The 27,919-nt window shown below is 52.2% G+C and overlaps 9 protein-coding genes across 9 annotated transcripts; 3 read left to right on the top strand and 6 right to left on the bottom strand.

Moving 5' to 3' along the window:
- Positions 1–304: 304 nt before the first annotated feature.
- On the top strand, positions 305–2,924 carry J7T55_007603 (uncharacterized protein; the record flags this gene model as incomplete). The annotated part of the gene is made up of 2 exons (XM_053134893.1): positions 305–2,765; positions 2,824–2,924. The coding sequence occupies 2 exons, from the start codon at positions 305–307 to the stop codon at positions 2,922–2,924; spliced, it is 2,562 nt and encodes an 853-aa protein (XP_052987396.1).
- Positions 2,925–3,167: 243 nt separating this feature from the next.
- J7T55_007602 (cytochrome P450 monooxygenase) lies at positions 3,168–8,490 on the bottom strand (the record flags this gene model as incomplete). The annotated part of the gene is made up of 7 exons (XM_053134892.1): positions 3,168–3,648; positions 3,753–3,790; positions 4,578–4,672; positions 4,726–5,986; positions 6,447–6,477; positions 6,692–8,181; positions 8,293–8,490. 7 exons carry the CDS (start codon positions 8,488–8,490, stop codon positions 3,168–3,170), a joined length of 3,594 nt encoding a protein of 1,197 aa, XP_052987395.1.
- A 1,780-nt stretch (positions 8,491–10,270) lies between these two features.
- On the top strand, positions 10,271–11,463 carry J7T55_007601 (uncharacterized protein; the record flags this gene model as incomplete). The annotated part of the gene is made up of 2 exons (XM_053134891.1): positions 10,271–10,461; positions 10,533–11,463. 2 exons carry the CDS (start codon positions 10,271–10,273, stop codon positions 11,461–11,463), a joined length of 1,122 nt encoding a protein of 373 aa, XP_052987394.1.
- Positions 11,464–11,730: 267 nt separating this feature from the next.
- On the bottom strand, positions 11,731–12,378 carry J7T55_007600 (uncharacterized protein; the record flags this gene model as incomplete). The annotated part of the gene is made up of 1 exon (XM_053134890.1): positions 11,731–12,378. One exon carries the CDS (start codon positions 12,376–12,378, stop codon positions 11,731–11,733), a length of 648 nt encoding a protein of 215 aa, XP_052987393.1.
- Positions 12,379–13,314: 936 nt separating this feature from the next.
- J7T55_007599 (uncharacterized protein) lies at positions 13,315–14,283 on the top strand (the record flags this gene model as incomplete). The annotated part of the gene is made up of 2 exons (XM_053134889.1): positions 13,315–13,897; positions 13,970–14,283. 2 exons carry the CDS (start codon positions 13,315–13,317, stop codon positions 14,281–14,283), a joined length of 897 nt encoding a protein of 298 aa, XP_052987392.1.
- Positions 14,284–15,113: 830 nt separating this feature from the next.
- J7T55_007598 (uncharacterized protein) lies at positions 15,114–17,582 on the bottom strand (the record flags this gene model as incomplete). The annotated part of the gene is made up of 4 exons (XM_053134888.1): positions 15,114–16,879; positions 16,959–17,275; positions 17,388–17,418; positions 17,498–17,582. 4 exons carry the CDS (start codon positions 17,580–17,582, stop codon positions 15,114–15,116), a joined length of 2,199 nt encoding a protein of 732 aa, XP_052987391.1.
- A 1,969-nt stretch (positions 17,583–19,551) lies between these two features.
- J7T55_007597 (uncharacterized protein) lies at positions 19,552–21,293 on the bottom strand (the record flags this gene model as incomplete). The annotated part of the gene is made up of 2 exons (XM_053134886.1): positions 19,552–20,663; positions 20,732–21,293. 2 exons carry the CDS (start codon positions 21,291–21,293, stop codon positions 19,552–19,554), a joined length of 1,674 nt encoding a protein of 557 aa, XP_052987390.1.
- A 1,211-nt stretch (positions 21,294–22,504) lies between these two features.
- On the bottom strand, positions 22,505–23,323 carry J7T55_007596 (uncharacterized protein; the record flags this gene model as incomplete). The annotated part of the gene is made up of 1 exon (XM_053134885.1): positions 22,505–23,323. One exon carries the CDS (start codon positions 23,321–23,323, stop codon positions 22,505–22,507), a length of 819 nt encoding a protein of 272 aa, XP_052987389.1.
- Positions 23,324–24,020: 697 nt separating this feature from the next.
- On the bottom strand, positions 24,021–27,618 carry J7T55_007595 (uncharacterized protein; the record flags this gene model as incomplete). The annotated part of the gene is made up of 5 exons (XM_053134884.1): positions 24,021–25,503; positions 25,556–25,853; positions 26,081–26,686; positions 26,791–27,189; positions 27,555–27,618. 5 exons carry the CDS (start codon positions 27,616–27,618, stop codon positions 24,021–24,023), a joined length of 2,850 nt encoding a protein of 949 aa, XP_052987388.1.
- Between the last annotated feature and the right edge of the window lie 301 nt (positions 27,619–27,919).

The raw sequence follows: 27,919 nt of genomic DNA, 5'->3' as shown, positions 1-27,919 counted from the left end.
AGCATCACTTTATGTTGGCCTCAAAGCCGATTTAGCGCTATCATGAGTTGAACGAACCGCTCAAATATTGATTGAAATTCCAAATTTCCCAATTTTTGTGCGCCTACGTGCAGCTACATTATACCCACTAGGCGGTCTTCTCTTACTATTTCCATCGCATCTTATGAAAGGATTCGAAAATCTCAGCTCGTTCCTCTGCAAAGCTCGAAGGCCCACCATTAGATCCTTCTGACGCCTTCATTGTTAAATCGAGCTCGTCTTCAGCTCACCCTAACATCGCCGACGACCAAACAAATTTCTAAACATGGTCAGAGAAGTCCACCCGCCCGCAGCCGATGGGCAGTCATGGGCTCTTGAATACCAACCGGCTGCTGATTGCGGCCGGTTCACTTTAATCCCAACAGAGGTCCGATGCCTCTTTCTCCGCTTCTGTCTTGAAGCAGGACGTGAGTGTGATGCCTCGGCCCTCGTAAGGACGAACAAAGAGTTGCACCGCAAACTCAACCCTGAACTATATCATCTTGTCCTCAAGCACGAAACCTTTCACATTGTTCACTGGGCTGCAATGCACAGTCGAGTCGGAACTTTGAGGATCGCGTTCGAACAGGGCGCAGACCCAAACCAATTGTGGACGTCAGCCCGTCCTCTTGTGCAATATCCGACGAATATTACCAACTTTCGGCCTGCGGGATACGGCCTGGACACTAGCCGCAAACTTCTCTGGGCCCTATATAAGCAACTATATCACGTTGGCTGCCCACCGACTCCACCTTCTGCGCCCTTGCCTTGGGAATATGCCTGGTTCTCTCGGCAAGGCCTTTCAAAAGCGAGCTTGGATCAATTGGCGAAATTCCGGACCCATTATTACGGGGTTACAGGTTGGGGCAGGCAACCGACACAAGTGTGTTACGCCGCACTCCGCGCAAGTTGTAACGATAGGTCTGAGCCGCCAAACGAGTTCGAATGTCCGGAGAATGAGGATGCCAGGTTCAATCATTTGTCAAGCCCGCCTGACAGTGACTTCACATTTCCAGAAGAATTATCTCCCGAGCAAATGGACAAGCGTGAGGTGAAACTTGAATACATCCGACTTTTCCAATGTTGGCACGCTCCCCTTCATACCGCAGCTCGATTCGACAACGCTGCGATCACGGCGGCCTTGCTTGCGAATGGGGCAGATATGGATGAGACCTCTGTAGAGGTCTGCTCCTGCTCTAAGGATCTTATGCCATCCAGCGTGACAGCCTTTGTCGACACTAGGCACCACGCAGACCATCTGGTTGTCTTTACGCCCCTCCACGTCGCGGTCTGCAAGGGGAGCTATGATACAGCCAAAGTGCTGGTCAGCCAGGGCGCACGTCGGATGACGAAGGTGTTTCATGGAACTGATGAAGAGTACTGGACGACCGAGAACCCTGTACACGTTTCACTATACGTCCATCATGAACACGGACTTAACTATGACTTCATCGAATTCCTGCTCAAACACGGATTTCCAATTGAGGAGCGCAACCACGAAGATCTGACACCACTCATGATTGCGTGCAACGGTAGAAATGATACAGCGCAAGAAGACGTTGTGAAGCTTCTCCTGCGATATGGTGCAGACCCAAACAACCCGGGTCCTCGCCCTCCACGAAGTAATGTTGAGATGGTGTGGCTAAATTATGGTGATGAAACAGCAACTCCTCTTATTTGGGCTATTCGAAAAGGTCAGTTCAGACTTGCCAGATTACTTCTGCACCATGGGGCAGATGCAGAGCGAAGGTCTTCAAACTTGCAGTCCACCGCGCTCACAGCTGCGTGCTCAACGCAGAGTTTCACGTGCATGAACTCAAGTCAACAAGACATAATCGATTTCTTAGATGCTCTGCTTGCAAACAGCACTGCAGAAGATGTGAACGCATTTGACGCAAAGGGGATCAATTCTTTAATGAGGGTGATCGGTTGGAGCTTTTTTCCAAACTCTCCGGCTATCATTGGAATCATGCGATCCAAATTGCTGGAGAAAGGAGCCGATATTCTAGCAGGTCACGATGAGGGAAGGGTAACACCTTTTGAGCACGTAATCCGCAGGACTATCCGTTCGCATCCCGCCGAATTTGGGGGAGCACCCCCAGCTGTTGGAGGAGACAGATTGCTGGCCATTTTGCAGGCTTTCAAGATCCACCAGCAACCCAAAAGGCCAAAAGCGTATCTTAACCAGTTCTGGGACTCCTTGAACGAAGAGTGGCCTTTCGTGGTCGAGAAACGGCTCGAAATGGCATCATCTGTGCTGCACGCCCTGATCAGGTCCGGATTTAGCCCAGCCGAGACTGACGAGAACGGCGATACTGCCATGACTTCTTTCCTGAAGCACATCGCCAACAAGCCACGTTGGAGGGCGATCGAAGGAAGTCTATCTGAAATCAAAGCGTGGTTCTTCATCCAGTCGACTATCGCAATATTGCAAGAAAATGGCGCAGCACTTCACGTCAGGAACAAAAAGGGGTACACAGCTTTCGACTACCTACAGCAAATTGTAGACAACAATTCGGAAATTGAGGTCAACAATGACTTTGCCCAAGTTATGGATCGTTTGGTGAAACCTGGCAAGGACGAATTTGGTAATCTGTGTTTCAAATTTCACCCCACTCAAGTCATGTTTGGTGACCTATCTGGGCATGATTTCCTACGTCTACTCAAACGCAACAAGTCAAGATGGTTGGTCTGCGAGACTTGGTGCACCCATTACTGCGGCAATTACAAAGATCCGAATGGAGACTGTGAATGTGCAAGAACTCCCTATATGACAGTTGCGAACTGTGCAGGCGCATGCTGTAGCCTCGATCGGCCCTGGTTTCGGAAACGGAATTGTTGTCAATGAGTGCTGGGGCCATGGAAGCGGAATTTATCTCTTTATGGCCAAGGTCATGCAATCATGATCATTCTTTTCGGCGGTTGTACTAGTTTGTGGAAGGATACCTGACTGCGCAAGGTAATCATAGTTGATTCTTTAATAGTTAGCAATGACTCTATACGCGCTCCGTTCTGCGCTTGACTCTTTCTTAATCGACGACTGCCTCTTAAGCAGAAAATTGAGTTATTGAATCCAATCCGATAAACGTGCCCACTGTTTTGGTATCGAGAACCAGGTCGCCTGGGAGGCAGAACCGCTCATAATGATCTCAAGTCCTCACTACAGATGCACTGTCCAACTCAGACAAGCCGTGTGCTTCGTAGCTCCCTGTGAGCTCATTTCCACGGCTTCCATGTCTTCCCCACTCCTCTAGAAGTTGCGGCCTCTCTTGTGGTGACAACTCAGTAAGCGTTTGGCCAGCACCACCGTTGCTGCTGTCAATTGCTGTTAGTTCTATGGCTTGCCCGTGAATATCTTCTTTGATAATCGGCTTCTCAGGCAATTCACGGTGCTTGTTGAAATTGTCCATGAATCGTGAGATCCGGATCAGATGCCGCACAATAAGCCATCCCAGCGCCACCAGAAGGAGGAAACCCACAACCGCCCCGGCGCTGATGCCCCCTATCTGACCTGCCGTCAGGCCGCCAGTCGCACCACCGGTGGCAAAAACGGTAGTCGTTACTCGGGACGCAGTCTCCGTCCCTGGGACTACTACGGAGAAGACTGAGGTGAGTGTCGGGTCGATCTGGCTAGAGACAGATGTCGAAGTTATAGTGCTGAGTACTAATCCAGTCTGCTCGCCAGAGCTTGCCGAAGTGACTGTGGCCGTGAATGACGAGTACAAGCTACATACTCCCGGGCCACAGATTCCACCGCCGAGGCAGCAGCCCCCTAGGTCGATAATGAGTTTAGTTGCTAGTGTCTTACAGGGCAATAACCTTACCTCCGTAGCTGGAAGGACAGGCGAACCACCCTTGATCGCAATACACTTTCGTGGTCGTCGAGGTGGTCGAGGGAGGATCGCACGCTTGGCCGGTGGTACAAATTAGTCCTTGAGGGCAGCATCCTCCACCAAGGCTGAATGGACACTCGTAATAGCCTGTATAACCTCCACATGTTGACAATGTTGATGTGTCCTGACGACGAAGACGGTGGCCGTGGTGATTGGTCTGCTGTGGCACGAGTCTAGTAATAGTTCCACGTGCAAGGGCGCCAATATGATACAATGACCAGGCCACGGCTAAGTACAGTAGCTTTATTCGCGAAGCCATTGATTTTGTGATCCCGAAGCAGAAAACAAGTGACTGAATGTTCAATTTCCAAAATTTTGAGATGGGACGGAATTGGCTATGAGGATTCTGACTGTATCAAATTGTACCCCGCTGCGGCAGGGCCTTGTGCAACATCGACTGCTGTCGATCCAGCCCAATGTAGACATATCACGAGATCCAATAACAGCAAAGATAGCAGAAAATAATGACTTGGCGCAGGATCGGACCCCACAGAAGCTCCCATTTAGACAATAAGGATTTCGGGTCGCGTTAGTCTAAGTAAGCATTACAGCAAAGATTTGATCTTTGAACTATCTCTTGGTAGCCAGTAGGTCATGTATGTCTCGGCCTGCCATCGATTATATCAGGTCAACGAGAAACATCGAGTTCGCAGGGAGCAATCTTACAACGTCTCTGGTCACGTAAGTAACAGGATTCTGCAGGCTGCTGTTCGACAACGCTTGTCTAAGAGCAATCTCCGCATGGTTCTCCGGGTCATAAGCTGCACTCAAGATTAGTTCCCTAAGCTTGCGAGGAAATGAATGTGGTGTGTACCGTAGATTGTCCGCCAAATTTGTGGGTCAGCGTTCATATTGGGAGTGCGGATGAGCTGTTCCCCTTTCAGCTCCGGCTCCATTTGCTTATCCCTTGCTCGCTGCTCTGGGCTATCATCTTCGAGGTGATACACCAGGCCCATAACGAAGGACTTCTGTTGCTTGAGGTCCGCCAGCGGCATCCTTTCCTCCTCGTACTTGGAGATGGCACCCTTCAGTGTCAGAGACCCCTTGGCTACCTCTCTCAGTATAACACCGAGGAAGGCTCCATCTTCCATTGACGTTGCCGCGCCTTGCGCAAGATGGTTCACCATCGAGTGAGCAGCATCGCCCATTAGAACCACATTCTTTTGTGGTGAAGACCACGTGGGACAGCGCGTAACCAACAATGGCCAGCGACGCACGGTTTTCGGTATCGTCTCCAGAATCCGTTGGAGCCGAGGATCATACTCCCCGTATGTGTACCGTATTTCATCCGCGGTAGCGTCCTCGACGCTCGTGACTGGGTACGGTCTATGATGGGTGAGCACAATGTTGTAGACACTTCCACCACTGATAGGGTATGCGATCACATATCCGTGCTCCTTGCCTTCCTTAGCGCCCATCCAGACATTAACATTCGGCTTCTCCACCAGCTCTCTCGTAAGAGGATCACAAATGAGCTGCTCCATAGGTACCAGAACCCTGTATGCAGCTACGTTGGTTGGCGGACTCGGCTGCGCGTGGGGGAGTATCGTCCGTCTCGTTACAGAATTCAGGCCATCCGCGCCGATGACAAGATCGAAATCCCAATACCGTCCTGTGTCATCCATCACCTTTACCTTCTCTTCTCCAGCGACTTGATAATGAATCTCACACACTCTCGCACCGGTGATTAGCTCGACTCCCCTCTGTCTTGCAACGTGTTGTAACCCGTCATGGAGGTGCATCCGATGGACCAGCCACCATGGGGCTCCAGCAAATCGCTCTGCGTGTCCCGGAGCGCTTGAACACCCGACCAATTTCCCATTTTTTGTCCGGAGTTGGAACCGCTCAAAAGACACTAGATTCTTGCCGATCACATCCGCCACGCCCCATCGCTGGAGTAGCCGTGCTACATTCGGGGTCATCTGGATACCTGCGCCGATTTCACCCAGCTCGGAAGCTGCCTCAAGCATGGTGACTTTGAGGGCTCCTTGGCTGTGAATGCGTATTGCGATGGCGCATGCAAGGCCGCCGATGCCTGCGCCAATGATGCCGACATGCTGGAACGAGGAGTTGGTCTCAAATGTGTCAGCTTAGAACAAAATGACTGGGAAAGGCTAGCTACCATATTCAGTGACCGAGTCGACAGTCTATTGCGAGATGAGCACGGAAAAAGAATGCTAAATGATGGGTAACAGATTTCTTGTCGATTGCCGCTTGGGAGGAGGCATTCCCGGATATTTGAACAGCCACTGATAAACCAAGCGTGATGTACAGCCTGCAGCCACTAGTCTACGTCGTATTCCCATCTTATCTCCAAATCAATGAAACTGAGAACGAGGTGTGCTCCTACGAGATGGATTGTAGGACGCCAATAGATCAATCACGTATCTCTTTTTCGTAATTGGCCACGTTGCAACGAACATCCTATCTCGACGGCGCATCAGCATGCCGCAAGGGCGTGCTCTCTACCCGCATATGAAGCCGGCAATATGCACTACTACACAGATGTGGAATAGCATACCAGATGCAACTCACGCCACCTGCCTTTGGTGGGAGTTTGCGTGTGCTAGTGATGATCATTCGACTGCCTCCGTCACAGCATGACCTCACCCACAGCGTCGACCTTTGTCAAGCGGCGGCAAGCGATTATGTCCACCCATCCTAGTATGTCAACGCGAGCTGCGTAACGCATATTGCCTTCTAGAAGCTAAAAGACAGCTTTCGCTAATCTGACATAACAGTCTCTCGGTTCGAGCGCGAATCTCTGAACCCCCTCATACCCACTCAGCTCTTTCGGGCATTGCAGAAACTCAAAATGCCACACGAGCATCGCAAACTCGATCTTGAGGGCTTGAATGGCCAGCTTCTTTCCAAAGCAACCTCTCGGCCCCAGACCGAACGCCAGCTGCGGCCCGGCCATTGGATCATGCACCTCAGCCCCGGTTGACTGGTCAATCTTGAGCCATCGCTCCGGTTTGAAGTCGGCAATATCGGCATCGTCCCAAGCCCCACTCAGCGCCTTGCCCTCTGTCCTCCTCGCGCCGGGGCTGCGTTCCGTATCGCTGATACGCATGGTCGGCTCACGATAGCCCGCCCCGTTTGCAGGCATGAAAACCTCCGTGCCCTTGGGTATCCGCCGTCCCAGCACCGTGGTGTCTACCTTCGCCTGCCGCACCGAGAAGGTAATCGTGTTTGCGTGGCGCTGGACCTCTTCGACGACCGCGTCCAGATATGGGACCCTGCGAAACGCTGCGTCGAGCTCTGCATACGTTGGAGTGCGCTTTTCCCGCAAAGCGTCAGGCAGTGCTTTCCTCAGCTCCTCGCGCAGACGAGCCTGCGGTGCCGGGTTGTCCGCAAGGAGCTTGACGCCCCACGATACCGTCGTGGCGCTTGTATCGTAACCTGCGGTCATAAAGCCGAAGAACTCATCAGCGATGGCCCGGCTTCTGTAGTCTGGCTGGCGGCCGTCTTTGGCTGCTATGTCGCGCTCTCGGAGGAGCACGCTGTGGAGTGCTGAACGCGGCCGGTCGTCGCCCGCCTTGATCAGCTGAAGACATTCGTCTGTCTTGGCGGCGATATAATTCTCCTTAATAGCATACGCGCGTCGCATGTACGGCAGCTTGCGGACCATCCAGGAGGTGAGGCGCGGCGCGGGTGACATTTGGTAGATCATGACGGAGTCAGCGAGGGTAAGGATGGCCTCGAATACAGACGGGACAGGAGCCTCCACAGGGAAGGGCACGGGCGTGTCTCTGGTTCCCTTAGTCTTCTCGACCTGATCTGAAGTTTCTAGCCACTGCTGGAGCGTCGCAATCCGTAAAAAGATATTACTTTCAGTTTCTTCCAGGCCAAACGAGCTCGCAAAGATAGAATCTAGCCCTAGGCTCATAAGATCTTTGTGCGCAGCAAATGGCCTCCCCTCGGCGATGTCACTCTTCATCTCCCACAACGAGATCATGGAAATTGTCGCTTGATATACCTCTGGGGCGCTGACGCTGCTGATAAAGGTGGGCGCCATAAGATGGTTGACGAGTGCACGATTTCGCTTGAAGCGCTCGTCTGTTGACATCATGTGCAGCTGCTGTTCCGGAAAGACGCCATCGATAAGGTCTCCAACAAAGCTGCTGCGGTCGAACTCTCGCGTCCGCCTCAGCAGAATGTCCTGGCTCTCGAAAGGATCCGTAAGGACAACCCATGGTGCAGAGAATGGTTTCACAAAAACTTGAACGATCGGACTCTTGTGACGGGTTGTAAGTGAAGTGAGCCAGCACTTCAAATATGTTAGCGGGGAGAATGATCAGTTTTACCGAGTACCTTGTAAGAGAACTCGGTTGCGAATGTTCCTGAAGCTCCAAGCGGCCGTGGCGGCAGAGTCACTCACGAAGACGCGCTTTGTGCGCAGGACATAGCGCATCATCTCGGGCATGTCGCCCAGTATCCGAGTCGTTGCATTTGTATTGTAGGGGATGCCCTCGATCGGCTTTGGGAGCAGTGCACGGTAGAGCCAGTACAGCAGAGCCAGTAAAATGCCGAGAACGGCTGCAGGTGCGTTCTTGGGCGAGAGCAGATGAATCGCCATTGTATCTCGTTTAGCCACGATCTCTGGGCGGAAAAGAGGAAAGCAGTCAAGAACAAAGCCTTTGTGGTGGGCCGGATATAAGGGGAGATCTCTTTCCAAACAGAAATGTGAGCTGACAAAGAGCAAAGGATTCAGTGGGCTGGCTATTCTCAAATCTCATGGGTACGCTTATGGCGGGCGATGGAGCTAGACTATCAAAGAGCCAGGGTGTGAATCCTAATGCACCCCTTACCATTGTCATCGATCGTCTGATCTCAATCGGTTGTGTAACAATGATTACGAGTTCCTCAGAAGGGACTATACGAGTAAAATCGGTGTCAAAGTGGTAACCTGTACAGGACTTCTAAGGCGGATCTCACTAGCTGTGAGGTTGCTCCGAAGCTCGTATTTTTATCGGTATCAAGACACTGTATCACAATCTGTAACTACCTCAGCCACTCTCTGAGTCTCTCAAGTTAACAAAGAAGAAAAAGAATTCATTCTTTACTTGGATCAGGGATCATTGCTGGGCAAGAGATCACTAGAGAAAGGCGGAAAGAGTTACGAACTAGTCCTGGTTTTCATTTCCAGTCCGTCGAACAGGACAGACAGAGAGAAGCTAGCAATACATGTATACAATCTCTACGTAGGCTCTCGTCGGGACCTTCCAAGATGTAGATGCCTGATCTATCTGCAGTAGTCAGTTTCTAGTTAAATAATGAGCCCTTGCCTCCACTCTCCATAACCCCTACGAAACCTAGACATGCGTCATTCAAGCCAAAGAAAGGCATAGTCCATCACTATTCGAGACTAATTTGCACAAGTCTGCAGGCAGGATGATCGAGTTCCGGCAGTCGACAGCGTCGGGAGTTCTGCGCCCTTTTCCCTTTTTGGTCGAACTTCAGCCGCGAGATCCACCCTTCCGAAATAAGAAATCCATCGAAGTCAATTCCATTGAATACCATGTCACTGCAGGATCTACTGAACCAAGTCGATTACACTGATGGCGCCAGATTTCCCACTCCAATGTGATGAAGTGGGTTGCCAATCTGCAAGATCAGATACGTTTCGGTGTATCTCTCCACGGCAGAGCGGCGAGACGGTCAAATTGCAGTAGCTAGCATTTTTCTCAACAGTCTGGGAGAAGCAAAGGGCGGAGTAGTCCGAATTTGCACAAGCTGTTGCCAACTGTCCCCTGTACGCCATGCTAGGTTTTGCCCAGGTTGAAAGTCCATGGTCTCAAGTTGAATCCTGCTGACCCTGCACCACATTGTGGGGAGCTCGAAGCACTCAATGAACCGCCTCACTTCTCACTTGCATCTCCAAGGATCGTGTGGTTGATGTCGATACAAGTATCACAAGCCACCCCCTGGTGAGTTCGGAGTCCAACTCCGTCGATTTATATATGAAATGTGTGGCATTGAGCTTCAGGGCTGCGTCATTAAGCCGGTGCTGAGAAACCCATAGCATCAGCCAACATGTTTCGAGGGCATAGCCTCGATTCTCTCATCAGCATGTATTTACAACTGTAGTGGTCCTCTTCAAATCTTGCTATGCTTCGGGAATCAGAGGAATGTTTGGAAGTTCGAATCAGGGATCTACTCAAATTAGGGTGACAAGGGTGACCCTTATCTCCTCAGGCACGCTCAGGTAAGGGACTTTTGGCCCGTTTGGATCCTCCGCACGACATGATTAGCGCCGAAAGTCCTAGACCGTCTCAACGTCCTACCATTGCCTGCATAAGTGACGACCGAAACAGATCTCATTACTTGAGCAGATCGAGAAATATGCACCTGCAGGTATGACTTCTCAAGCACAGGAAGTGCAGCCTTCTGCACCATTCTCGACTGCCTTGTACAATGGCCTCTTGGTCCGAATTATACAGACTATTGCCGCTTCAGAGCGATGGTATCGATGGGCCTTTCCTTCGCGTTCCAACGTAGCGCCATCACTCATAAAGACCTATACCTGCCGTCCTTCTCTTTCTGTTCGGTAAGATATTTACTACTGTGTTCCACTCCATGCCAAGAATTCAGATGAGAATGCAGCTGATCTGTAGGAAGCATCTTCCGCCCCACGAACCGGGATCGTGATTCGTCCGAGCGTCTACCATGCTACTTCAACATCCACGGAGGAGGATTCTGTCTCGGAAGTCCAGAAGATGACGACGAGTGGAATCGAGCCTTTGCCGACAAGCACAGCGTTCTCGTGGTTGAGCTTGATTACCGCAAGGCGCCCGCCTACCCGTTCCCTACAGCCATTCACGACGTTGAGGCGCTCATGCTCGCTGTGTACGGCGATGAGAGTCTCCCATTGGATAATCATCGCATAGCAGTTGGAGGCTTTTCATCAGGCGGCAGTCTCGCCCTTGCTGTGTGCCAACTGCAAACGATCCGGGACAAGGTCAAGCCAATGGCCGTGTGCCCGATCTACCCACTCGTCGACCTAGCCACAAACGCCGCGAAGAAAGCGGAGAAACGATACTACAAACCCGAGCTTGGCTCAGGCCGACGCGCCAATGCTACTGACGTGCTGTCGCCGGTATCTCACTTGTTTGGGTGGAGTTATGTCCCGTACGGACAGCACTTGAAAGACCCTCTGCTGTCTCCCTTCTTTGCGCCGCGCGAGCATATGCCAAAGAAGGTCTTCATCGTCGCGGCGGAGCTCGACCGCTTAGCCCACGAAGCGTGGCGTATGGCTAGCGTGCTCGCCCGCCGACCGGAGCCATCATCAGATGACAAGGTTGGTCAAGAAAAACCTGGTGTTCCGGGAAAACTGATCTTGGACGATGAGCGCTTCGCTTTCAAGCACGTTGACGACGATGGCAGAGAAGTGCAGTGGTTGCTCATCCCAGATCAGATTCATGGGTTCGATTTGGATCCTGTCGATTTTCACGGCAGTCAGGAAGCATTCCAAGATGCCCAGGTGAAGACTGAAGAATATCAGAAGATCCTGGGAGAATGGCTGCACAATTCTACTTGGACTAAGGTATAGCTAGGATTTGCTTACCTAGATATTTTCTAACATGTGAATTAATGATCCAAAAATGAAGGTTTCAGCGCGAAGAATGTGCGGGAGAGCTGCTCTTCGAATGGCTCGAATGCAAATTTTGCTTGTAGTTACAACCCGGGAAAGAAAAGGCGAGCTCTTGTGTGGATTCTGTGCAAGGTGTGGTTCAAGCCTCTTGCTTGGAGCCTTTCCCACGTAAAACTAGGTTCCATATCCAGGGCATTCTGTGAGTGTAATTTGCCTTTGAGCTCGTCATTTCTGATGCTTCTCAATAAATGCCAGTGTTTTATCCACAAAACCTTGCGGGTTCTCCTCGGCCAGGTAATGTCCTGCATCAGACACAGTTGCGACCTCATACGTCCCGTCCTCATGCACCTCTGCCAACATCCGCCTCGCCTGCTCACAGTGCGCACTCTTCTCACCACTCATTCCAATAGCTGGTACCTTGCATTTTCCATGGCTCCTTATCCACTCTTTATTTTCCTCCGCATCTTCCAAGAACGCTCTGTAGACCTCGAGGGCACACCTCATCGCTCCGGGCTGGGAGTACGACCTCACATAATGATCGAGGTCTTCGGGCCCGATGGCTTCCATGTTAAACGTGAGCTTGTTGAAGAAGTGGCTGAGATAGATCTCCTCATGCCCCGCGATCAATGCCTCTGGCAGGTCGCGCACACAGTGGAAGATGAAGTGGAACTGATCGATTGCACGATCGGTGCGGTCCTCTTGGTGAATCGAGGTACCTGGAAGAGGGCACTCGCCCCAGTTGACAGTCTGAAGACGATCCGGATGGCGAGCGGCGATGGCCCAGGCGATCATCCCGCCGATGTCGTGGCCTACGAGGTGGACTTTTGACTTGATGCCGAGGGCGTCCAGGAGCTGGATTATGTCGTCGGCCATTTTTGACTTTGTGAACCCCGTGGCTGGCTTCGAGGAACGGCCTGCACCTCGGTAGTTTGGCACAATGACACGATATCTGAATATCATGCATTAGTTGGCTGTCTGACCAAGATTGTGAACGAGTCTACACCTACCCTGCGCTAGACAAAGGGCCTATGACATGTCGAAACTGGTACGCTGTCTGAGGGAAGCCATGAAGTAGTACGATGATGCCCTTGGGGCATTCTGGAACCCAAATATCGATATATTCCAACGAGATACCGTTGGCGAGCTTCGCGATGCGCTGTTTCGAATCCATGTCTATCGACCAATTGGCCCTTTCTATTTTTTTGAAGGCCGTGACTGAAGTCTGTCGCCTCTATGCCTAAAGTGAATCTCGAGACAGCTTTTCGCCATTATATGTTTCATACGCCTTTTAACAGACACGTTGGTCGGATTTCAAATATGACGCTGTAGATGACGCTGAGTATGACGCTGAAGATAATTTAGATGGCCAATCTTTTAGAGACCCCTCACCATCACCTAATTACCTTTCTTCAAATACGTGACATAGACTTTAGAATTCAGACAGAAGGTATTACAGTTGAATTTGTTCTAGCAGACGTCATCTCTGCCGTGCCGATGACCAGATCTAGTATGAGCTGCAACGCAGCGGAGGAAGCGTCTCCTGAAGATGACGCCATGGCGACGTGGGGATCAATCAAAGAAGGTCTTCAGCATGCGACCGCAGCACTCAACATACAAAATTTCTGAAGGGAAAAACATCAATGAACACCGTTTCTTAAAGACAGGGATTATTCGAAAAGAACTAGTCTCATCGTGGACCGGTCATCTCTTATGCGCATTTTACGCTAGGTATTAAACACGAAAAACGCCAGCCTCCGAGATAGCAGACTTCTCTCAACACAGCTTTTCTGGCGACACAAACTCACCAAAATGGTCCTGACGCGGGGTCAAGCTAAGTACGATGAGCCGTCAGATGCCTCACTCTCCCCGGGCAACCCTGGCACAGGCAAATCGCGCAACAAGCGAATGGGAGGCAACGTCGACGGCGCCATCCAGCCAGTGAGCAACAAGAAGGCGAAGACATCGACGAAGAAGCAGCAGCATACCAGTGACGACAAGGACAAGGATGCCAAGTCTGATGATGAAGACGAAAAAGCCAGCAAACTATCCACAGCATCAGGTCAAGACGCAAAAATCCAGTCTTTGATCGACAAGTACGGCTCCTTGCCGCTGAGCAACACGGACCTGAAGGAGCCAACCTCCTCCGCCACACCGAAGACCACCCTAGCCCTACTTCTCAGCGCGATGCTCTCCTCGGCGCGCATCTCGCACGACCTCGCCGCCAAGACGACCGCCGAGGTGATCAAGGCCGGCTACCACGACCTCGAGACGCTCAAGAAATCTACCTGGGAGGAGCGCACGGAAGTCTTGACGAAGGGAGGGTACACGCGGTACCGCGAGAAAACGGCCACTGCACTGGGGGATCTAGCCGAGCACATCAGCGCCCACTACGGTATGTCCGGATGATAAAACGTCTCGAAAATATGCTCAACAGCACTGGCACATGCTAACCTCGCCATCAAAGACGGCGATCTAAACAACCTCCCAAAGCAAGCTCAAAACGACCCCAGCAAGATCCGCACCGCCTTGAGGGAGATCAAGCAGCTGGGCGACGTGGGCGTGGATGTCTTCTTCGACACTGCGCAGGCGGCGTGGCCGTGCCTGGCGCCGTTCGTAGACCCGCGGAGCAGGGAGACGGCCGCGGAAATCGGCATCGGGGGCGATGTTGACAAGCTCTGGGGCGCTGTTGGAAAGGATCCCGTGGGAATGTGCAAGCTTGCAGGGGCTCTGACGTTGGTCAGGCTGGAGAAGAGGGAGGAGGAATTTAAGTCTGGTTGAGTTTGTGGGTGATGCAAGCAATTATCAGCACGAGCTTAAGTTCGAGTGCTCGCTTTGCGGCCACATTATTTGTATAAAGTGTGTAAGGGGGAAAAAAGGGGGAGGGGGAGGCAGAAGTGTATATGAGGAGAAAAGTAATCTCGAAAAGGGTTTGAAGAAAACCCTTCAGTACAATAATCTCCTATAGGAGAGCCCCTTATATATTTTCCCGTTGGATAACCTTCTATAGGAAGTACATAACTTACAAGGGGTTCCGCAATGAAGTATTACGATTTGCGGGAATGTGGTGGTGTTGAGTTGGTAAAGCGCCTCCTCACATCAGGTGTGGCGGACCGTATAATAATCACACGTGCAAAGACGAAAGGGACACGAGCAAGACAGCCGCAAACAATCTCACAGATATGCCTCTCAATTCTCGGGTATAAGTAATGAATACACAGCAGACGAAAGGGAGCCACCAGCCAAGCCCACCCTTCTCATTCCCTCACATTCGAAGGTCCTCTGATTTCCATGCATCTACCCACATCTGTAATGTCTCCTCTTGCCCTGCTTCCTTGGCCTTCAAGCCACTCTGGAAGCAAACTGCACCTATCCTCGATGCGGGATGAGTGTCGATGATTCTTGTCCGGAGTAATCTTTCTTGGGGTCTTCCAGGTCCCAATACCTATGACGAGCCTAGTATGGCACATGTGCACTACTGGCGTGCCTGTAAGCAGGTTCTCGTCGCCGTGCCTTGAATAAAGCCTACGCATATGCCTGTGACAACCAGGCTTCTTTTTCAATTTTAAGTCCATGCCGCGGAGTCCTTACGACGCCGTCAATTCCACAGCTCACATTTCCTCCTCATCATCAAGCGGCTCAACCCGCACCAATATCTCCTCCAGCAGCCCCTCCAGGAACGTGCTGACGTCCTTGCCCATGCCCACGGGCTCCGCCTTGTCGAAGTGGTCGATCTCCTTGCACACGTGCGCCAGCTTGTAGACCAGCTTGCGGAGCTTCTCGTGCGACGCCTCAGCTCTCTGCTGCTTGGGAGTTGGCGCGCCGCTGCCGCTGCCAATACTGGTATTGTTCGGCCGGCCAGGGTAGAGCTGCTGCAAACGGATCTGACGCCTCTTCAGGCTCTCCTCGAGGGCAGGGAAGATGACGTCATTCAGAGCATCGAGGTCGCCGTTCGGGTTGGCTGGTGCGGGCGGGGGGAACGAAAGCGGAGTTGGCGTTTGGGGCTCAGGCGTGAAGGAGTGCGTCGACGACGGTGTCCCGCGAGTCGCCTCCTTCGAGGTCAGCGGGTTGATATTCTGGGTTTGTATAGATCGAGGGGTTTGCGGGTGTTGATTGAAATAGTTTTGCGGCTGTTGCGGGTGCTGTGCGACAGACGGGGAAAACTGTCTCGCCGGCGACGGCTGTACCGGCAGAGGGTGTTGTTGGTTCGGGGTCCGCATCAGCGGCGATGGCGGTACTCCGTGCTGTTGATCGCTTGACCTAAAGGGAGGTATCTCGGGCAAGGTCAGAGGGCCAAGCTTGGATGGCTGCCGTTGTATCTGGTGGTGCTGCATGGCTGATTGAGGCATCATTCTTGGGCCAGACACACGTCGTTCTGCGTTGATAGCCGAGCCCAGGTTCAAGTGCCCCATGTCCCGTTGAAGCTGCTCATGTAATGGCCTGTCGTAGTCGGCAGAATTGTTGACAGCTTGAGGAAGAGGCTTCATCTGAGAGGCTCTTGGAGTTGCTTGGCCCTGGTCTTGCGGTCTGGTGGTTGGTTTCGCAGGAGATGGAGGCAAGGGCACCTTGGTTGGTGACTGTGGGCCAGAGGTCGATCCAGCCACAGGCTTCCGCTGGGGTGATACCTGCCGTGCAGTGCCGGACGTCGACCCGCCCGATTTGAACGTCTCTCGCTCTCGTTCCAAAAGGGCCTTGGTTGGTGTTGTCTCCTTTCTCGAATCTCCGTACTCACTCTCGAGGGGTCTCGAAGACCGCGCATTAGTAGCCGACTCGCCCATGGCATTCAACCCGGGATTCCGCAATATGCCTCCTTGGTTGCCCACCAGCCGCACTGTGCCAAAGTCCCACATGTCCTCATTGACTGGCTCACGATATGCGGGCTCACCAACCTCGTCATATGCGTCGTCATCGTCCGCGCTCTTGTGGGTAGCAGACCATCGTACATGTCTCTCGATCAGCTCGGTCAGGTAGCTCGTCTTTTTAGCCTTCCTCACAAAGGGGTGCTTCAAGAGATCTCTCGCCGTTGGTCTGTCCTTGGGGTCTCTTTGTAGGCAGCACGCGACGAAGTCCTGGAAAGCCTTGCTGAAGTTGTCCTTGTCTAATCTTGGCGGGGCGTTCTTGGGGATGAGGAAGAGCACCTTCATGGGGTGGATATCTGCGTAGGGCGGTTCTCCGTTGGCGAGCTCGAGGGCTGTAATTCCGAGTGACCACACATCCGCCCTGTGGTCGTAGCCCGACTGCTTAATGACCTCGGGTGCCATCCAGAAGGGCGTGCCGACAAAGGTGTTCTTTTTGGTCATGGTTGCCGAGAGCTGGCCCGAGACTCCGAAATCTGCGAGTTTGACTTGGCCATTAGAGCCCAGGAGCACATTGGCAGCTGTAAATGCGTCAGCACTTCGATACAAGCACAGAATGCCCTCTTTCGCTTCCCTGAGAGCGGCAGGACCTCGACGCACCCTTCACATCCCGATGCAACTTCTTGTCCGAGTGCAAGTAGTCTAATCCCAGCAGTAGCTCCCTCACGATGATTGCAATGTATTCCTCCTCGATCTTGCCCGGCTTCATGAGGTCTGCGCAGCTCCCGCCGGAGCAGAACTCCATGACGATCCATAACTCCGCTCCTTTGGCGTAGGAGCCGTAGTATTTCGTAACGAAGGGGGACTGCAGCTCGGACAGAATGGCGATCTCTTGGATAATGTCTTCGACCTCGTCCTCGGCGCTCTCAATATCGATAATCTTGATAGCTACCGCCTGGCCGGTGCGCTTGTCGACACTGTCACGGTGGAGAAAGCTATGTCAGCTGGTACTGCACAACAGAGAGGGGGGCCGTGGGGCCGTGTTGGGAGAGGAGGGAGAAAGCAACTAAGTAGGAGAGACGTGCGTACCCTTTGTAGACCTTGCCAAAGCTACCGCCACCTACACAGTCAAGTCAATCCAATTGTTCACGTTTCCAATTGCTTCTTCTCGTGGGACCACCATGAAGCATGTGACGAACCAATGCAGTACTCCTTGGTGTAGAGGGTCTCGGGGTCGGGGGACCCTTGGGCATTTTCGTCCCAATCCCTCTCCCGGCCGGCCATATTGCCCGCTCAATGCTCTCTGCCTTATTTCGAGAGGTCAATGGTATTCGAGAGGGCGGGCGTTTTGTAGGAAAAGGACGTGACCAGCGACCAGTTCCCTGGGCGCGAGCGGGTGCTCAGATCGGGAGAGTGGGGATCGTCCGTTCGGCTGGGAGTGGATACGACTGTGTCGAGGGATCGGGGAGAGGGGCTTATCGAGGCCGAGCTGAGTGGGTGTGGGTTTCGAGAGTGGCCCAACTGGCGGTTGGTGGCTGGCCAGTGAAGCTGCAGCTTCACACAGCTTGTGAGCTGTCGTGCGTGCGTCAGTGCGGTGCAGTGCAGTTCAGAGCGGTGCGGTGCAGTGCAGCTGAGCTGTTTCCCTGGAGACGAGACGAGACGAGAGATCGACAACAATCCAGGGCCACAGGGCAGGAGACGAGCTGTGTTTCCCCACCACGAAGGGTACGGGAGTCAAACGCGAGCTCGGGATTTGCCGCCCTTCCTCGAGTAGATGCAATACAGTATCGACTGTTCGATGAGATGATTCCAGTCCCAGGCCGGGTCCGCATGTATGTATTCTGGGGCCAGGTCGAATGTTAAAGCAAGACCGTCTAAGTAAGGGGAAAAAGAACGTCGGTGCGAGCGTCACAATTGCGCGGGAATGGCTTCCGTAACAGGGCAGATCGCAGTTTCCAGGGTTTCTCTAGCGGTACAAGCTTTTTTGGTTCGGCTTTAGAATAGGTGCTGATGGAGAGAAGAGACAGACGGAGAGAAAGAGAAATAGAGGCGAGCTCCGAGACAAAAGAAAACTAACGACTGAACAGAACTAGGGAAAAAGACGGAGGGGGAAATAGTGAAATGAAATGGAAATGCAATAGGAGCAACAGGACAGGACAAGTCAAGACACGAAGAAACGAGCAGGCAGAGCAGAGCAGCAGTTCAGCGCTCCTCGCACGAGAGGGGCTGAGGTGTGAACAGGAAAAGGGAAGGGAAGGAGAGAGGAAAAGGAAGACGTTCAGTTCAGCTCAGCTCATGGCCCAGTAAGTGCACACGAGCGTGCAGTGATAGTGACAAGAAGTGACAAGGTGGATGGCATGACGATCTGATCCGCCCGTGCCTTGCGCGGAGCTGAAGTGGGCACCACACACACACAGCACAGTCAGTCACTCACTCACTCGCATCGCACCAGGATTCCAAGGTCGACCTGCTGTGCCATTTACCCCACGTTCTTGTGGTCCTGGCGGCCCAGTCACCAAAAACCCAAAACATAACATCCCCCATCCCAGGGCCCATCCCAGAGAGCTGCCCAGTTTCCCTCCCCCTCTCTCCCGCCCATTGGCCAGGGTCCCCTCGTGCCTGGATCTGAGGCGCTTGCTTAGTGCCGCCAGGGGTACGAAATCAGTGGAAATTCAACAGCAATGCGGCTAATGCTGAGACTGGGTGAGACTTGCTGAGGGGACTGGGAACTGGCACCGGGACGGTCTCAGTCTGCCGCCTGTCTGGCCGAAATCATTGGCTGCCGCCTCCCCAGCATGAGAAGACAAAAATCACCGAGAATACGCTCTACTGTGCCGGCTTCGTATCGTGATGTCAGTCCCTTGTCATTGTTTTCCATGTGAGAGTGGGCATTTCTCCCTCTCTGGGCGTGATGCTAAAGGTCATATCTCTATGCTAATGGAGGCCAGGCCGGGTTCAGACCTTCCAAATATCGTGTCTACCTGAACCGAAATCCCAACAATCGTGACCGTAACGCCTTTGAGAATAGAAGGCGGGGGAAAGAAGGAGTCGTGGGGGCCATTAGCCATGGCTTGAGCACTACGGATGCGATGCGATCTGTGATCTGTGATCTGTGATCTGGTCCCCGCTATGCCCTTTCTCTGCCGCCTGTCATTTCATGAACCTGTATATTCTCCCCTTCCAATAGCCTGTAGCAACACCAGCACCTGCAGTGTTTGACGCAGTTCTTTGCTGTTGTCCCTCAGTTCCATGGTCAAGCTTCGATATACTCGATCATCACCGTAGCCTGCTTGAGACCAGCCTCTTCAATGGTCTGGTCCAGCAGTTCAATCAGGTCTTTGCCCTCGGGCACTGTCTTGAGCTCAAACTCCACGCCTGCCTTGTCCGCTGCGATCGGCTCCGACTTCAGCCACTCGTAGATCTGACGGATCGGGTCCGTCACGTTGAATCGACGGATCACTCGTCCCTCTGGGTGTCGGAACTGAATCCTTGTGACTGTAGGGCCGTTGGCTGGCTCAGAATGCGGCTTGTCTGAGGCAATGGATGCAAACACCGAAGATGACGCCGATTGCGCTACTTCCTCTGGCTCTGCCTGTGGTGTTCCCCCCATGATCTCATCCATATTGGACGTCGCAACCTCCTTGCCCTTGCCTTTCTCTAGCTCCACAGACTTCGTGAGGTCGTCGGGGTCTTGCAGCGCGTTCGCACTGCTGCTTCCGTTTCCACCATTCGCGTCGAGGCTGTTCCGCAGCGCCATCTCCAGCATCTCCTCCTCCGTCATGCGGTTGACGTCAACCGCCGGCTGGGGACGCTTCTGCTTCGACACGGGGTTCTTCTTGTTTTGCTCCAGCGAGTATCTGTCGAGGAACTCTACCAGGTCCGCATGAAATGCTTGCGCACTGGGGAAGGGTATCCCCGTCCAGCCCTTGACCTTCTCTCCCGTCCGTGGGTCGATAATTGACACGTGTGGGAAGTTGTCTTTGTTCTCTTGTGCGTATGGGGGGAAGTAGAAGGTGTTGTATTCGCCTGCCCGGGGGTCGTCCTTGGCGTACTGCAGAAAGATGAAGTTCTCCTTCACGAGCGCCACGATGGCCGGGTCCTTCCAGATGTCTCGATTCAATGCCTGACAGTTGAAGTCATTCATGTCCTGCACGTTCACCAGGATCCACTTCTTGTCCTCCTTGCCTATGTCTCTCGCCTCGTCCCAAGGGTAATGTTCCATCAGCTCGTAGGGTGGGCGGAACAGATCGGCCAGGCGCTGCGCCCGGTTCTGCTCCCCACTGGAGCCCCCTGCTGCAGAGGCAAACGTTGGGGGTTGGGGTGGATGGTCGGGGTCCTCCCAGATCGACTGGCCGAATGGGTTACCTGTAGCTTTTACAATGTTAGCCCCGGTAATCAGCTTATTGGCAGGACGAGTCCGACGGTGGATTCACCTCGAGGCCGGGGCTGTCTTCGAAGTTGTTCCAGCATGCCAAACCCATCATCGTCCATCGGGGCGCCGTATCCACTAGGCGCAACCAGCGTCTCTGTTGTCCTAGCGATAGGAGCCCGCACATCGTCTGCGCCCGAAGGACCGCTTCCGCCGCCATACATCTCCTCCTGCAGACGGCGGGCCATGGCTGCATCATCGCTCTCCTGCGCAATGCGCTCAAGGTGGGAGTGATCCACGACATCCACATCGTCATCGTCATCAATTCGGATGGGGTCATCGTCTTCGTCGTCGTCATCATCTATGTGGATGACGCCTTGATCGTCCTGTCGGCCGAGGTTTCGACTCGAAGATGCGCCTTGTGCTCGAGAGGTCGCGGCAGTCGAGGAGGAGGCGGGTGCGGCAGAAGAGGGCTGGGCAGGGAAAGATCTCGCAATGTCGGGGTTCTCGAAGAACAGGTTGACAGCAGCCATCACATCGCCCTCGGTCATGGAGAGGCAGCCAGCGGCGACGGCGTCATTGGCGCCCGTGATGGACATAAATTGGGCGACAGGATCGTCAGCCATCTTGACGGTTGTCGGTGAGTATTGTGTTGCGCTCCTGCTTCAAAAGGTTCGATCGCGGCCGTGGAGGGTAGGAGGTGGGTGGTGATGAGAGGGAGTCGAGATGACAGATGATTTGGCCGCCAAGTCTCGTAGGTTGAGTTGAGAGACAACAGTTTTGGGCTTATTCTACTTGTGGATAACTGAGGAAGGCGGAGGAAGACCGAGTGTCAGGTTCAAATCCCAAATCGCTTTGGCTGGTTTTTGGGTCAGGTTGGGTCCGGTCTGGCCTGGGTCGGCCACGCGAAGCTCGGCCCCTGTTTGATTGAGCCTGTGGTGGGGTTCGAGAGGCGAATGAAGTGCAGCTCTGGGTGGGAACAATGGTATGAGCGAACGCTCAGAAAACTAACAGTGCAGTGGCAGATACTTTGCGAGGTATCTTGGGCATCTGCGTCGTCGATAAGAGCGGGGGATGTGGTAAGGTGGTGCTCCAGCTCGGGCTCCAGTTTGGTGTTGAAGGTTGCTTCAGAAGCTCCGAATTGCCCCCAGCAGGCCGCCAGGAGATGGCGTCACGGGAACGGTACCTGGGTACCTACAGTAGACTCAGGTACTCCGTACTTCCTGCCGGCCTGCCCGCGACGGCAATCAGACTCAAGCGGCTTACTAAGATGATATCCTTGTTGGCCTACCTTCCCTCACTGACTGACCTTCAGGACTCATTCTCATCTTTCATTTGGGGCAACGAACGTCACTAATCCAACAGCTGAAGCACTCACTAGACACTGTCAAATCTACTGGGCTTCGTGAAGGGTCCAACTTTCCTTCTGTGCTCTCGATCTTGAGGTCATTGCTTAACATCGTCAGATAACAAGGATCACTCAGGGCGAGCATGTGACGAGCGCAAGCGACACGGGCAACGCTCTTCGTTCGCACTGCACTCGCAGAAGCTGGCGCTTCTCTTCAAGACTCAGATCTGTCTTTGGTCTCAGTTACGCTCAACGGACGCTGGCAAATAGGAACAAGAGCACAGAGACGTGCTATCAATCATGCATTAGCCGTGGTCAATTTCATGATCGCTTAAAAGCGAATAAATTCATTATTGAGATCATGCTCACTACGGTTATTGGCACCACCACTTCCCTTCTGCACCGTCTTCCGTCGTTGTACAGAGCCTTGACAATGACCTAAATCTCAGTCAGTGATCCATGATCGATCTTCCCTCGGTCTAAAGCGGCTCACAGGTCCATAGCGTAGAAGACCGCCCGGTTCTCTCGAAGGCCACGTCCTTTTTCTGACTTCAAGCGATGTGTGTCCCGCTTCAGGCTGTAATCAATAAACCATACTGTTTCAACCCTGGTCATTTTGAGAACTACCCGGCATCGTTCGATGAATGTTTGAGGGTGTTTCCTCCACTTTGAGTCGAGCTCAATGGCAATATTGCTAGGGAAATGGAGAAGCCATGACCGCAGGCTACATATGAAGCGAGTGTACATTAAGAAAATTTCCCGGAGATCATCAACTGGAGAGAGAGCTTCGCCGCTATCACTGTCACATGAGAGACTCGTGGACGGGGGCGCCTGGATGATGATAAGATCTGTCTTTGGGTGTACCATAAAGGATTGCGGCTCCTTGGTATCGCTCTGCAGAGCCAAGGGTGCTTTTGAGTTTAGCATGCGCCACCAGTGCGTCTCTTGGGGCCGGCCCTCAGCGATCAGACGGCTGCTATCGACCGGTCCGAATCTGCGATTCATGTGTCTTCGTGAGTCCTGACATGTTGTCCAAAGAGCCGCGTCCTCCACGTACGTCGAGGGGTTTCCTTCAGTCCACGAAAAGCTGCCATTCGGGCCACGGCAGGGTGCAGCGAGCCCGGATGATTGGTACCAGTTTTTCTCGCCCTCAGTCAGGAGCTGAATACGACAAGAAGGGTCTATAATACCAGCGCCCATAGAGTACTGGTAAACTGTGAAGAAATGGGCTCCTGGCCTCCTGGCCCGAAGCGCCATTTCCCAAATGATGTCACGGAGTTCTTGTGGGAGATCTGAAAATTGGGCCATGATTGATTGAAAGGGGGTTTTCGGAGGAAAATGACGAGAACTGTGAACAGTGATTGTTAGAGACTTCGTATGGCTGTGAAGAACGGTTTGTCCAGTATCCGAAGTGGTGGAGATGATCCCGATTCCAGACGTCCGTGTTGACGAGGTTCTCGCCAGGCAAAGGGTTTTGAATATGATGGGAGAAAACCGGAGCCGCCAGTCTCGTATTATGGATGGCGCAGCACATGTAGAACAAAAGTTTGACTGAAGTGTGTAACATTGCACCTTTTTGCGACACTAAGTAACGTGCGGTCTGCGCTTTAGAGGCGTTGGCATCATATGGCGTAGGCGCCGTCTCCTCCAAATGGTCACCGGAGGTGACTGTCTGAACAGTTAACTTTTTGCAGAAAAAGCCAGTTACGCGGAGCTCATTATCAAAGCTTGCCTGGAATTGATTACCCTACTTGTCTTAAATAGTATAGCAAGCTGGCTTCTCTACCGTTCCTGCTAATACCAGACATGCAGCTAGGCGAGGCCGATCCGGGGCGCCTTCAATGGCGAGGCTGCGCCAAACTAGCTTGTGATGAATGACCCCTTTCGATCACCCACAGCTGTATAACTGGCAGGTATCTCAGAATCCGACTAAGGGGTTGGAATGCAGAAGGAAACGAGTCAAACATATAGAGACAATGTCTTTCATATCTTGTCATTCTACTTATCATCGATGAGCCGTCCGCGGCAAATTGGCTTTATAAGTCTCCAGTGTTTTCTGCTGTACAGCTGGTGATTGACTCTGGAAGGTAGCCTTCTGTTCATCGTCGAGCTCCGATGGATCTATCCCATGAGACAATAGTAATTGATCCGTTGTTTGAAACGAAGGAGGAGGGGTCGTTCTGTCTATGATCGGTTGCGGAAGGTCGACTCCATATTCCACGCCTCGGACGTAAGCATCGAAAGAAGTATCTGATGTTACCAGCTTTGAGAAGCCATGCTCAAGTAGGTACCGACAGAACTCAGTATAAGGGCCTTCCAAACAGGCGGTTTTGATCGAGTTTCGTTCGTCTTCGTCAATGTCATTAGTGTTAACATGCCGGGATACAGGTGACTCTAGAACCAGCTTGAGGACTTCGGAGTCATCATGACAAGAAGCAGCATGGATCCAGCGGGGCAAGTTCCGTATGGCCTGGCTGGTTTCGAGCTCTGGCTGCCCTAAGAAGAGATGAATGATGTCCAGTGAGCCGTAACGCAGTGCACATTCCAAGGGAGTTGCCGTTTGGCCCCAGGGCGCGAGACAAAGTTGGGCCCCTTTGGTCAACAGTAGCTTGCAGACTTCGAAATGACCAGACTCTGCAGCTAGGTAGAGGCTTGAAGGACTCTCGGGATTATTTCTGGCATCTGGATCCGTTCCCGTGTCCAGAAATGCAAGAACTCCTGCGACATTACCCTCGGAAGCAGCCTCGTGGATGTTGGCCCATCGTTTTGGGGCCTTTCGTTTGGGGAATCTCACTTCTGCAGTTGAAGTGCAGTGGTGCTTCGCCGTATGCTGTTTGAGCTTTTCTTGAACATCGAAGCCAAATTGCGATGCAAAACAGCCTTCCTCAGGGCAACAAAACGGCCGTTCGTGACAATTCACATGCTTTGTACGGTCCTTCCTCGTTTCAAACCCTGTGGTAAAGTAATTGCACCAAGGCTTTGGGCATTTGAACGTGGTTTCCAATCCGTACAGATTATTAATGAGGTATAGCTCCTCAGATGTCAAGTCCTGGTTTCGCATCTCTTCAATTTGCCCGCGAATGTTGACAGTGCGGAGTCCGATATTCAATAGCCCGAATCTGTCTCTTGGATGTTTCGGAAGCTCTTTGATGAAGTGTGTTATCTTTTCGTCTGCTATTTCATCACTTGATAATTGAAACTTTGCGGACAGACTGTACGACTTGAGGAAGTCTCTGGCCGGTTCCAGCGCGTTCAGCGTCATTTGATCTTTGTATGAAGGGCTCAGCCGGACAGAACTCGAGACATGATCCAAACAGTACCGAACAGAGTAATCTTGGAAGGCATAGTACCCTTTCTTGGCATGCAGCAAAATTTGCTTATCATCTGAGCCACAGTGGAAAGGCTTCGATATTAGGTACCGAAAACAAAACGTTGCGGCTTTCGCATGCTCCAGGCTGATGTTGATCCACCGATTTTGAATGAGATACCTGGCTGCATTAGCCACATAGTGCCTGGATGAAGAGCACTGAACAAACTTACTCTCGTGCAGTTCCGTGGACAATCTGGAGAACATCATCCGGGCCCTCGTGTCCGATTTGTGCATGATGGATATCGACCAGAGACCCGCAGAGCTGTTTGCATGACATTCGCAGTCTCTCTCCTTCATAATCTACTTGACTAGTATCCGGGTCGATGCAAAAAATCGCTTGAATTTCGCGCCAGTGTAGGAGTCTTTCCGCGCAGGTAAGCCAACCCAGGATCTTGGTCGCGTCCTCGCGCTCCGCTGGCGGCGACTCCTCGAATATCCGCACAGCAACTCGTTCATACCTGAAAGCAACTTTAATTAGAATTGAACGACCAATATTTGAATTTTAAGATGGAGATATCGCATTGACTGACGCTCGCTCGATCCCGTCTGGAAATTTATCTGGTTCCATTTCCTGCTTCAAACGAGAGAGTCTCGTCTGGCTGAGGAGATTCTCAAGTACCACTCGAGCATAAAGGAACATCCCTATCAGATTGAATTAAATAGGTACTCATTACTTCAAGGTGCTTTTCACTCACCATGAGCCTGCAAGGTCACTTGAGATACGATTTTGCGCTCCATGTCCGAAGGTATGGAAAATTTTGAACGGATGCGAGCACCAATCTGAGCACAGTAATTGTTGATATCCATATCATGATCGGAAACCGATTCAAGAGCGATATGAGGGTAATTAGCGAGTCTATGGTCAAGGATTCCATCCCGCTGGCCACAGAAAAGGAGCCGGGTTGAAGTCATGTTGTCTTGAACCTGTCCATTTGCAACTGGAAGGATCCAGTTGAGCAATTTGATGGCCTCACCTGGAGCTGCTTCATCGAGGCCGTCCATAATTATGAGACAGGTTCGAAAATGCTCAAAGCTTGTTGCAATGAGTGACTCCAAGGTTCTTGTTGATCGCAGATTTACTTCGTTGATAGTCGCCAAGTTATCGAATAAGTGATCTGACAAAGCTAGATCACGAGTCACAATCTGTTCCATCATGGCTCTGAGAAAGCTATTGTGTGTCTGCTTGTCGGCCTGGTTGTGCTTAAAATAGAAATATGCCACCAAAGTGTCACAATCACTACCCTCGGCACAACTTTCTTCTAGGAGCCTTTCCACGATGAAAGATGCTAAAGTTGTCTTGCCTAGGATGTGTCAGCATCAAATCGAATACGCCTAGCTGGCTGTTGGACATGCAACAACTTAAAGGAATTGAAGGGATAACAAGATAAAGTGGTTCGAGTCTCACCAGCACCCGGTATTCCGCTTAGATAAAGTACACCATTGTCTCTGGAATGTTTGTCCGTCCATTTCTGGAAAGAAGGATTTTGGAGAATCCAAGTGCCCGAAACGCTTCCATTCCGATCCTCAGTTGCCATCTCCTGGTCCAGCTGATAGTCTGGGGCCTCAAGCTTCTCCTTTATATGATTCAGCCGCCACTTATGGTTTTCGAACCCCTCACGACTGGCCTGTTTTTTTGTCTCCTCGATGAAGGCTGCGATATCCTCTCTCGCCTTGGATATCTCGTGCAACGTTGCCGACCCCTTTTCGCTTTCCAGCAACTCGCGTCGCCGGTCTAAGCTGTCGAGAATGGGTCTGAACTGGGTTTCAAACGTCTTCCAAACTGATTTGAAGGTTGTCTTCCACTCTATGCAAATCTATATCAGTGCCAAGCAACACTTATTTGAAGTTCCAGGGCCTGAACCGAATGACGGGCATTTACCGCACGTACTAGGTCTTGTAAATACTTGTAAAGCTGCTTCATGAAAGCGGAGGATGTCTGAGTAATAATCTTCCAGCACAGTAGCGAGCGGAGGGTGCTTTTCAAAGGTAGATTGATATACCATGAGGCCTGGCATGGCCTCTCCGACTTGAGCATAGACGTCCAGCAACTTGTCGAAAGAGTCAAGGTACTGTTTGGCAACCTACATAGCCACTCTCAATCAAATTATGAACCACAAATACTAATGCTTGGAGTCACTCACACCTAAGAGGAACTTGACTGGACCCTACTTGCTGTGTTAGGCTCGAGGACCGTTGCAGCGACCGCGCCACCGGACATGGACGTGGGCAGCATGGCATTGCTGAAGGTTGGCAGAACGACAGATTATTGAAACATTTTGACCCACCCAAATAAAGCAAACCAGCTCATTCGCATTCACAAATACCTCAATCGACTTTCCTAGTTGATCCATGGCCTCAATGAAGCCTTGTATTCTGCGCATCCTTCGCAGACAACCATCTTGCCCTTGTTGGTCTTGAATCTCCAGACAGACTCTCCGTACATCTTGTGGACGAGTCATCGAGAACTGATCGATGAGCTCGGGAGTACTTCGAGCCAGAGAGTTCCTGAATCTTGTCAGAGCCCTTTGGAAGCT

The sequence above is a fragment of the Diaporthe amygdali genome (assembly GCF_026229845.1).
Source record: "Diaporthe amygdali strain CAA958 chromosome Unknown NODE_49_length_293705_cov_63_570957, whole genome shotgun sequence".
NCBI classification, from domain to species: Eukaryota; Fungi; Ascomycota; class Sordariomycetes; order Diaporthales; family Diaporthaceae; genus Diaporthe; species Diaporthe amygdali.
This window is presented reverse-complemented; position numbering and strand designations above follow the sequence as displayed.